This window comes from Rattus norvegicus, chromosome 8, assembly GCF_036323735.1.
Source record: "Rattus norvegicus strain BN/NHsdMcwi chromosome 8, GRCr8, whole genome shotgun sequence".
NCBI lineage: Eukaryota > Metazoa > Chordata > Mammalia > Rodentia > Muridae > Rattus > Rattus norvegicus.
In genome coordinates, this window is record NC_086026.1 from 57,840,608 (window position 1) to 57,851,790 (window position 11,183).

Here is an 11,183-nt window from a genome sequence, read left to right on the forward strand (position 1 = left end):
AATGAATTTAGCTAAAACAAGCCAATGATCTCTACCCTGAAAAACATCAATGGAGAATAGTGTAGACACCAACAGAATGGAAAGATCTGAAGAACTGAGAGGAGGAACCATACTACCCAAAGCAACCGGTGGAGCCAATAGCATTCTCTTTTTTTTTTTTTGTTTTTTTTGTTTTTTTCCGGAGCTGGGGACCTAACCCAGGGCCTTGCGCTTCCTAGGTAAGCGCTCTACCACTGAGCTAAATCCCCAGCCCCAATAGCATTCTCTTAAAACACTAACGACAGGGCTAGAAAACAATTCTAGAATTTTTAGGAAACCACACACACAAAGCCCAAATAGCACCAAGAAAATATCAGAAATCACACACTACTTAACTTTGACAACAGCAGCAGCAACAACAAAGCTATAGTCACCAAACCAGCATGGTATTTACACACAGAAAAAAAATACAGAAATAAAAACAACAACAGAACCCAGAAAATGCAGAATAATGGAACAGAACAGACAGTCTAGGATTAAGCCGTGTATCTGTAGCCAGTTGGTTTTCAATAAAGATGCTAAGAAGACACACTAGAGAAAGGACAACTTCTATGACAAGCACCTTATCCACTGATCATCTCCCAGATCCCAAAGTTTCTAACTTTGTGGATGGGGAGTTATGAATTCTTTTCCCATAATTGCTTCATGTCTTTTCTGTTGGGTTAAAAAAAAACCTGTCAATGTTTTGCCATTTCTGGTGGTGTGAGCATTAGGTACGCGTAGAGCCCCCACCTTGTGTCGGATAACTGGTAATAAAATAGTACTCAGGTGGTACATTTGACAGCCCAGCTACTCTCCTGGGCTCTCATCCTCTATCTGGAGTTCCCTTTGGTCCCTGTCTTTGAGTTTCTTTTGCATCTTTCATCTGGATTTTAGTGGTATATTTTTGGCTGGTAGAAACAACCAGTTCCCTTCAGAAAGTTGAAGAGTAGATACCCATCCCTCTACCTGTTGCCTTCAAGATCACACACATAGGTGACCACTGGGGACCAGTCAAAGGCTCCTGGCTCCTTCTTCAGCCACTTCTGCAGCTCCCAGAGGTTCTGGTCTGTGTAGTCAGTGACAATGATCTCCGTGAAGGACTCGCAGGCAGAGAGAAGCTGATAGATGGTTGGGCCAGAGCCAATGTCAATCAGGAGTTCTCCCTTTACACCATCTGGTATAGAAGAGGGGCGCGGAATCAGGCATCATAAGGGGACAGGCAGAGCTGAAGTTATACTGTCTTTACTGAGAGTCTGCCATTTTGTTTTTGTTTTTGTTGTTGTTGTTGTTGTTGTTATTGTGTAACAACTGAATTTAAGAACTGGAGAGATAGTCCAGCAATGAGGGCCAGCATTCAGATCCCAGAACCTGCGAACAAGTCAGGATCTCACAAATACCTGTGATCCCATTTCTGAGAGGAGCAGAGAGGAGAGGCTCTGGGGCTTACTGGCTTCCAGTCTAGCCAGCACACAAGCCCACAGACACAGGTGGAGAGAGTGGTGGAATCGGACACCTGATGTCCTCTCCTGGCCCCATGCATGCACCAGCATGGGGCATGTACACATACGCTTACATGGATGCATAAATTAAAAAAATTAATATTTGGGGAGATCTTTACCTCGTGAGTAAACAAATATTCCTTTCAATCAAGAATAGAAGAATTAAACTTCCTTCTTTCTTTTTCTTTTTTTTTTTTTTTTTTTTTTTTTTGGACAAGGCTGAAAAATCACTATGTAGTCCAGGCTGGAGATGATGTGCCAGATTCCGTCTCAGCTCCACACACCAGCCCAATGCTCTCCTGACCCCTCCTCCAGAAGCAGGGCGTCACCCTGTGAAGTTGGCTTTGGAGTCTTAGATCTGCCAATCTTCCTTTCTTGAGTCCTGTGCCCCCGACACCCAGCTCTCTTAGAATCTCTGAACTGTTCTGTGAGGTGAAGTGGCTCCTTCAAGCCACCTAGAAAGTCCCTGTAGCTACAAAGATAGTACTCAGAGCCCCTGGCCTCCACTTTCACAACCATACACAAGACAAAAGACATAAAATAACTTTGTAAAATGTAAAACAGCTTAGCCAACATTGACTTTTATTCTCATTGAATAGGTAAGTGTTGCCAAGAGACTGTCTAACAGCAACGACTAGACACAAGTCCAGTAATCCCCCGAGACACACTGTGACTCTTATTTAGACAGACAAACTTACCCAGGCAGAATATCTTAAAAAGATTTTTCAGCAGATGTCTGAGGATCTCATTTTCTGCACAGTGCCTGGACCCAAAGCTGTAATATTTTTCCAAGTAATCTCGAGGATTAAAATGACTTAGATAAGTGTCCTTGGAGGTGAAGCCAGATTCCATCGTGTCTCAGCTCTGTTGCACCAGCCCGATGCTCTCCTGTCTCCTCCTCCAGAAGCAGGGAGTCACCCTGTGAAGTTGGCTTTTGGAGTCTTAGAGCTGTCAATCTTCCTCCAGCTCGGCCCATGCCTTAGAGACATATGTTTGCTAAATATTAACAGTGAATAGACTGCAGATGTTCAGACTATTCCAGGAAGTGATGAAATTGCTGGAGAAGGGAGCTTAAGAGAAGAGGGGCGTGGCAGGGGGAGGGACATGCATTGCGCACAGCCCTCTTGCCCGGCGGTGAAGGTCGGCTGCAGAACTGCAGACAGGAGAAATGGCCCCACGGTGATTAACTCCTGGAAGACACCCTGGGTTCAGAGAGATGAGTCATCTCCAAACAATCCAGTCATCTTCTTGTTCTTGCAAGGACTCTTCCTGGAGGGGTGGGGAAGAGTCCCACAGAATGGTTTCAGTTTGAACATACAAAAGAGGGAATGTGGGGTAAGGAAAGGAGCTCATGGCTAAGGAATGCTGGCTAGAGAAAAATAATCTCATATGGAGTCTGGAAAGATTGCATGGACAGTGTCTTCCTAGATCCAGTATGGCTGCTGCACTCTTAAACATACTGCAGTTACGGCGATCTGCACAAGGCCAAGCCAGCAAGCAGCCAACTTGCCAGCAGGCAGCACCACTAGGACCCAATGAGTTCTAAAGCTGGGAGGGGTTGTGAACATGGAAGGAGGGTGTGTAAGGAGTGGCAAGGGATCGCCGGGGATGGTTATAATCAGGATGCATGGTAAGAATTACAAAATTGCCAAAGAATAATCAAAAGATACTATAAAATGTCCGAACATCAAATTAATCAATAAAAAACGTGTTTAAGGGCTGGAAACACAACTACTCATTTGGTAGAGTGCTTGCCCATCATGCATTTGGCCTGAGGCTTGATTCCCCAGCACTGCATAAATCTGCTATGGGGCTGCATGTGTGAAGTCCCAGCACTTAGCACTAGGAGTCAGAAGTTCAGGTTCATCCTTGGCCACAGACATAGTGAGTTCAAGGCCAGCCCAATGCATCTCCTACCTCTGCCACTGCTCTGCACACCTCCAAAACTCTCCCGGCAGCTCCCAGTGAATTCAAATTTTGTCGGTTGTTTCAAAGTAAACTCCAAGAAACCTCAATTTCCTTACAGAATTCCTCCTGTTCCATTTCTGGACTCACAATGCCAATTAGAACTCACACTGCCTAGCCAGACCCTTCTGTACCAGTATGCCTTTGCTCCTGGTTTTGTCTGTCAATTGTTTTTCTCACAGCTATCATAGAAGTGATAAACGTAACGACCAGTAGATCAGGGGCTGTGCCTTGAGTCTGTGTTTCCTGCTCTACCTCATGAGTTGCATCACGAAGTGGTTGCTCAAAACAGTGTTTGATTAACCAGTCCGAGCTGTTGCACCAAATGCAAAAGCCCTAAGTTCCAGGCATCCCATGGGTCGTGATTAAGCAAGGGCTCTTTGATTACAAGGCTTAGAAACTCACCCAAAGAATCTCCATTAAGGTTGGGAATAGAAGGTGGCCCACAGGTCACATAGTTACATATACAGGTTACATAGCTACACATACAGGTTACATAGTTAGACCCCATCTCAAGTTTTTTTTTTTTTATAATATAATAGAAACAAATTACAGGAAGTCTAATTGATAGAACAAAAACAAACAAGAACAACAACAGAAAACCAGACAGCTTTGTTATTTTTTCCTTGATTCTGTGTCCTTTTGCCTGTCTTTGTGGGGCTAGAGGTCTCTATTCTGTGCACATCAGTTTCTCTTGATCATCTACTGAATGCGTCTCCATTATGGCCTTTCCAAATGGCCAAGGGGATAAAAAGAGCCAAGTTCCTACATCCATCATCAGGAAGGAGAATAAAATTCTAATATCTCATTTACTCATGAAGAGAGGAATGCCTCCCAGTTTGTCTGATGCACAGATTTTAAATGATAGGAAGATTCTACAACTGGTTTCAGGCCAGTTCATTATAGAAATTAGGTGAATAAGCTCCACAGTGAAAGTATAACAGTCTGAGAACAAGCTCTGAAGGGGTTGGGCAGAGAGAACCAATTCCCTCACTTGGTCCTCTGACCTCTACACATGTGCTGCGGCATGAACACACACACACACACACACACACACACACACACACACACACACACACACAGAGGCATGCATGCACACAAAAGACAGAAGGAAGAAAAGATTAAATTATATTCACACATAATTCTTCAACAGCTATGGTTATAAGTTTAGGAAAAATACAAATACCATGGTGATTTGCAAAAAGGAAATGTTACAAACTAAAAATTACCCTTGCAAAAATTCTAAATTAACTACTGTCTCGTCGGTAAAAGCACTAAAACTCTTCTGTGGTGCTTAATACCTCCCAAGAACTTCCTGCAGCACTCCGTACATGTAACTAAATCTGACAGTAGTTGTGTGAATTAGGACTGTTGCCTCTGTGTCATCAGAGGCTGAGGCACGGAGTGGTTCCGTGACTCCATTAGGCCACAGCCCTGTTTTAGAGAAGGGCTAATTCAAAGGCCTTCTCCCATGACAGCTACACCACAAGCAAAGCAGTTTATGCCTGTGATTCACGACAGTCCAGCAATTAAAACTCAATGAGTCCTGGCCACCGCATTGGCACATCCCAGGGAGGTGACTGGATTTATTCAATAGGTGCAAAGGAACTGGAGCTCAGTTTCAGTGTCCGTCCACAATAGTAACTTCCCACAGTAAAGATAGAATGGAGCTTCCTTGACCCACTGATAAAGATCACGCGCAGACATTTTACTGACTGACCGTGCATTTGCAAGCTTTCTCTTTGACTAAGGTCAGACATGTGTGTTAACAATGATCAGGGTTGTTTGTTTGTTTGTTTGTTTTTCAGATAGAGTGTCGCTATGCAGACCCAGCTGGCCTAGACTCTGCTACGAAGACCAGGCTGGCCCTGAATTCATAGATACATATGTGACTCTGCCTCCTGTTACAATGGGATTAAAGGAATACACGACTACATCCTACAACAGTTATCAATATTAATAAAAGATCTACCAGAAATACTGCAACTACAGGAGATGAGGAAAATAAAGGAAACACTAGGATTAGAAAGAGAAGGAGAGGATCCATTATGGACATGGTCCCCTATTTAGGAAATGAAAAATAGCTACAAATTTGCCAGAATGAACACAGGAAGCCACACCTCCAGGTACAAAATCAACCGGCAAAATCAAATTTCTTTTCCGTTAGCAACAGTTTTAAAATGAAGTTCGAAATCAGCTTTTCCCATGGTGACACTAAAAAAATATGAAGTACCTACGACAAATATATACAGGACATTAATGGAGCAAAGTATCAAGTTTTATTGAAAGACATTAAAGAAGACTTAAATAAATGGAGAAAAACACCACTCTGCAGAGCAGACCGCTTAACATTGTAAAGATGTCAGTTCTCTGCAAATTGATTTATAGACTCAGTAAAATCCCAATTAAAATCCCAATAGGTTTTTTTTTTCCTAGAACTTGACCAACTGGTTTTAAAATTTATATGGCAGTGCCAAGGGCCAAGTGTGGGAACTCTTAGAAAGAAGACTAAGGCAGGAGGAACTCCCTGTGGCAGGCATACACACTTATTAGATAGCTATCACCATTAAGGCCGAGTGGTATTGGCAATGGGTTTGATGAATAGATCCAGCCATGGACAAGAGTGGAGGGCCTCGGACAGACCCATCCTGTAGACATTTGACATATACTTGGGAGGTCACTCAGGTCAGCAGGGAAAGAGATAACTAGCCCAGGAATAGTTGAGTATCTGTAGGGAGGAGAACGGTGTGAGAGCCCCGGCTCGCACTGCAAGCAGGAATCAATTAAGTCTTATTAGTCAGTTATATGTACAGAGCAGAAGACTCAAGATTCAGAGAATAGAGGAGAATGTTGTCCTAGCCTTGGGTGTCAGGAAGCATTTCTTCCAAAAACAAAAGCCATTTATTAGGGAAAGACTTATACATTTGAATATGTGACAGTTAAAGATGTCCACTCCATGCACATGTCGAGGGATAGGAGAGTCAACTGACAGGCTGAGAAAAGCTATGCATATAGAGCTGACAGTGGACTGAGAGTTCATTCATTTACTTATTTTTGGATTTTTTAAAACACGGTCTAGCTATGTAGACAAGACTGGCCTCAAACTCACATAGATCTCCTTGCCTCTGTCTCTCAGGTGCTGGGATTAAAGGTGTGAGCCACCAGGCCTGTCTGGGATACAGAATTTTAAAAAACACTTTTGCAAACTCAAAAGACGATAAAAATGGAAAGAGAAGACTTGAACAGACCTTTTATAACAAAGGAACGCCCCCCCCAAAAAACCTATAAAATGATACTTAATTTCATCAATGAAATATAATTAAATCATAGTGAACTTTTACTACATATGCATCAAACTGGCACAAATGACTTGTTACCAGAACCAAAAACATTTGTCAGAGAATATACAAAAGAACTTATTATTCACATCGACCACCGACAGGAGTGTGTGTGTACACCAGACTCAGAGTTTGCACTACAAGGTACATGCCCAGAGAAATCCAGGGGCATAGCCACGGTGTTCTTTACAGCATTGTTTGGAATACTCCTTTTATATTACTTTTTTTTGTTGCAGTGGCTAAATACCTTACGAAAGCAATTTATGGAAGAGCGTGTTTATCTTGGCTACTAGTTTGAGGTTGTACGGCCATCACAACAGGAAGGCATAGTGGGAGGAGTGTGGTGTGGGTGGTCACATTGTGTCCACAGACAGGAAGCAGAGAGAGATGAGTGTTGGTGTTCGGCTGACCTCCTCCCTCACCCCAGTCAGTAAGATGATGCTACCCACACCCAGGCTGACTGAGTCTTCTCTGCTTAGTTAACCCTTTCAGGAAATGTCCTCAGGGACATGCCCGGAAGTATGTCTTGTGACTGATTCCAAAGCCATTTAAATGGAAAATGAAGATGCGCCATGGCAGTCAACTAGGAACCACGACGTAACTGCCCCACAACAATGGAGCACGTAAAGTGGGAATGGGCTAGAATGGGGCGTGTACAGCAGCTGCCAGCATCAGCTGGGGATGCTCCCAACGACGTGGGGTGAAAGCAGCCAATCACAAGAAGCCCTTGTAGTCTCCCGTTCTATGAAGCACAAAGCAGGCAAAAATGAACTATTGTTTAGGGATGTGTAAGCAGTAGAAAGGCTGCAAAAAGAAGAAGGGGTGTTCATGTCAACTGTCAGCAAGTGGAACCCCCCTGCCCCAGTGCCAGCTGGAGGAAGGAGGGACTGTACCCCACTATAGACTATAGGTGCAGGAGAAAGGAAGACCTCAAAGATCCTGCAGTGTTAACCATGATCCACCCCATAGTCATCTTTATGCGAAAATGGATTGAAACTTTTGGTCTCATGCTTGCTCTATCTGTCTGTCTGTCTGTCTGCCTGCCTGTCTGTCCGTCCGTCCATCCGTCCATCCATCCATCCATCCATCCATCCATCCACCTACCTATACTGTATTCAGCTGCTTGTAAGTCTTTACAGCCAAACCTGCCTGCTTTTCTGAGATCTGCCCGGAAAGTGTTAACTTTTCTTTTTTCTGTCTCTTCCTTGGATAACAATCAAAACCAAAGGCACACCGGCCCTGATTCTCTCTTGGGCTTTCTCTCTTGGGAAGTTCTCTGTGGACCCATCCCACCACACCCCACCTTTCTCCATACAGCTGTTGTCTGACTTCTACTGCCAACTATAACTCAATGTTATGACTTTCTCTTTTCTCCATCCCCTTCCTTCTAGCAGCTACTAGGATTTGCAGCTTGCTTGCCCTGTAGTTTTTCTCTCAAACGCTAATCAAATCAAACAAGTGACCTGCCACCACTCAAATCCAGTTATGTCCAAACATAGTCATCTCAAACAGGTTTACAGTTCAAGAGTATTAAAGATAATATAGGTCCCCATCCAGGTTTCCTCTCTGCAGGATACAGCATGCTTCTTTTTGCTTTCTGATCCAATGGGGCCAAATCATTTAGCAGCCTTGGGGCCATTTGGGCTGGAAAGAAGAGCTTGCATCTAACAGTTCAGTTCCCCAAATCCATCCTGGGCAGTTCACAATCACCTGTAACTCCAGTTCTAGGGTATCTGGCACCCTCTTCTGGTCTTTCTTGTGGGCACCAGCACACACACACACACACACACACACACACACACACACACACACACACACACAAATAAATAAAAATAAAACAAACAAATCTTTAAATACATCCAGAATGGAGGGGAGGAAAACAGATAGAACCAAGAAGCCCCAGACTAGAAGCCCTAGAAGGTGTTGGTGTAAATGCAAGTCCCAGGAAACTGAGTTTTCTTTTGATATTCCATGGTTCCCACTTGTTTCCAAAAGATCCACACCTCAGGTACACCCCCAGCAATTGCGAGCCTGGATGATGGAAGTGGTTATTCACTTATATTGCAGAGATGTGTCGACAAACACTTCTTCTGGTTCTCTGTGTAAACTCATGCTATATACAGACCAGTGTCAGGATTCCAAACTAGAGCCAGATTAAATAACTCCTGGAATAGAAGAAGCAGCAATCTGGGGCCAATCAGGAGAGCTGTCAATCTGGGAGCCTTTCATACGCTTAGCTGTTAATAATGAATATTGTAAGAATGATAAGTCATCAAGTGTATGTGGCCCTTCGAGCTCCGACTCAGATTTTGATGGCTACATTTGGTGAGAGTAGCCTTCTTTGCAGGGCAGCAGGGAACCATGTTTTTGTAGCCTACAAGAAGGTGCCCCATCAGACACAGCCCTGACGTTGCGCATGCTCACGCTACATAATATGTGATCAATGACCACATATCTTGAAGTTTTAAATTGGCTCTGGAATCCACACTGTGGGTTTCTGTAAACATTGAGAGGGCTGCCTAGGAGGGACTGGACAGGAGCGCTGTTAGTGGGCATCTGCTTGGCTTAGGAGTGGGATGGCTGAAGACTACTTGGGAAAGACAGCTGAGCTAAAGCAGGCCAGTTTCCAGATCCACCCTCATTACACGGCTTGTGACCTATAGAAAGGACAGTTGGGGTCAGGGCTTTTGGCTGAGGCTGGTACCAGCCACCATGCTGTGGGAACCATGAGTGCTGGACAGATGCAGTGCCAAAGCCCAGAGCAGCCTGGCAGAGCTTCCTCAGTTCCCAGAGAGTTCTGAGTTATTTGGATGTTCTGCCTACTCCCGTCCCTCCTCTTCCTCCCAGAGTGATGCTGTTGCCCGTGCTAACACTACTCACCCTATCTTTCAGTTCTCTCTGCTCTAAATATTTCTGCTGTTCTCCTATACACACACATGTACACATACACACGCATACACACATATACGCACATGCACACATACACATGTACATATATACATGCACCATACCACACACATATACACATGTACACGTATACACATACTATATACACATACACACATGCACACATACACATGTCCACATACACATGCATATATCATACACACATATAAACATGTACACATACACATATAGTATATACATATACACACATACACACATGCACACATACACATGTACACATGCACATGCACACATACTACATATACACATGTACACATACACATGCACACACTACATGCAATACACATGGACACATACACATACTATATACATATACACACATACACACATGCACACATACATATGCATACATACTATCTACACATACACACAATACATGCACATACACATGTAAACATAAACATGAACACATTACACACATATGCACATGTACACGTACACACATACTATATACATATACACACATACACACACATACACATGCACATGTACACACACACACAAACACACTTTTCCCTTTCTTCTCTTCTTCCTTCCTTCTGAGATGGTCTTGTGTAGCCCAAGCTGGCTTGGAACTTTGAACTCCTCTTCGTGTCCATGCCTCCTAGGTGCTGGGATTACAGGCACCTGGCTTCATGCTGTGCTCAGGTGGAACCCTGAGCTTCATGTATTCTACCAAGCAGCCTCAGTCCCCATTCCAACGCTTTCTGTCTTACTTCCTGCTAATTACTGCAGTGGTAAAATACCTGTGGGGAACATCTGTCCCGCTCCTATCAACGCTGACGGACGCCATGCTATTTCAGCATTTTCTCCCTCTATGTATCTGCCTGTGTCAAAAGCAAACAGTTTTATAATCTGAGTAGAAGATGTCAGGACCAAGGTTGCTGTAGTTCTTTTATTGTTTTGTTTCTGAAAAAAAAAAAAAAAAACATGAGGTCAGATGATTAAATGAAAAATGCCCGTTAAATCAGAAACCATATTAAAAGCTGATCACAAGCTTAAAAAATAAGGCTAGACGTAATAAGTTGCTGGGAATCAGGTTCTGTAAAGAAAACCAAGCCTCAGAGATGGATACCTGTGATTATCTCGAAAACTCCTGCCAGAGGGCGAATGAACTAAGAAACTGCAGAATGGAGGGAATCTCAGCCATTTGGGTTTTTTTTTCTTTCTCCCATCCCAATTCCATTCTGATGCAGATAGGCAGTCATTCTGAGATGTTAATATAGAGAGAGAAAGATTCAAATTTTTTATTACATCATTCATGGTGATGGTGGTGGTGGTGGTGGTGGTGGTGGTGGTGGTGGTGTGTGTGTGTGTGTGTGTGTGTGTGTGTGTGTGTCTAGTATGGAGGTCAGAGGGCAACTTGAAAACATCATTTCTCCTTCTACTCCGT

The 11,183-nt window shown here is 43.6% G+C and overlaps 1 protein-coding gene across 7 annotated transcripts in view; it reads right to left on the minus strand.

Moving 5' to 3' along the window:
* Positions 1-10,694, minus strand: part of Nnmt (nicotinamide N-methyltransferase) — a 31,146-nt gene extending 20,452 nt beyond the window's left edge. The window contains exons 1-3 of one of the 7 annotated variants that reach the window (XM_063265113.1): positions 10,537-10,694; positions 2,219-2,789; positions 988-1,195 (exon numbers count right to left, since the gene is read on the minus strand). In XM_063265113.1, coding sequence (XP_063121183.1) covers positions 988-1,195; positions 2,219-2,372 — 362 coding nt within the window. In that variant the 5' untranslated portion in view covers positions 2,373-2,789; positions 10,537-10,694. Of the gene's footprint in view, positions 1-987; positions 1,196-2,218; positions 2,790-10,536 lie in introns of those variants that run through there. The other 6 variants (XM_039081062.2, NM_001106819.1, XM_039081067.2 and 3 more) reach the window with 6 other exon arrangements.
* Between the last annotated feature and the right edge of the window lie 489 nt (positions 10,695-11,183).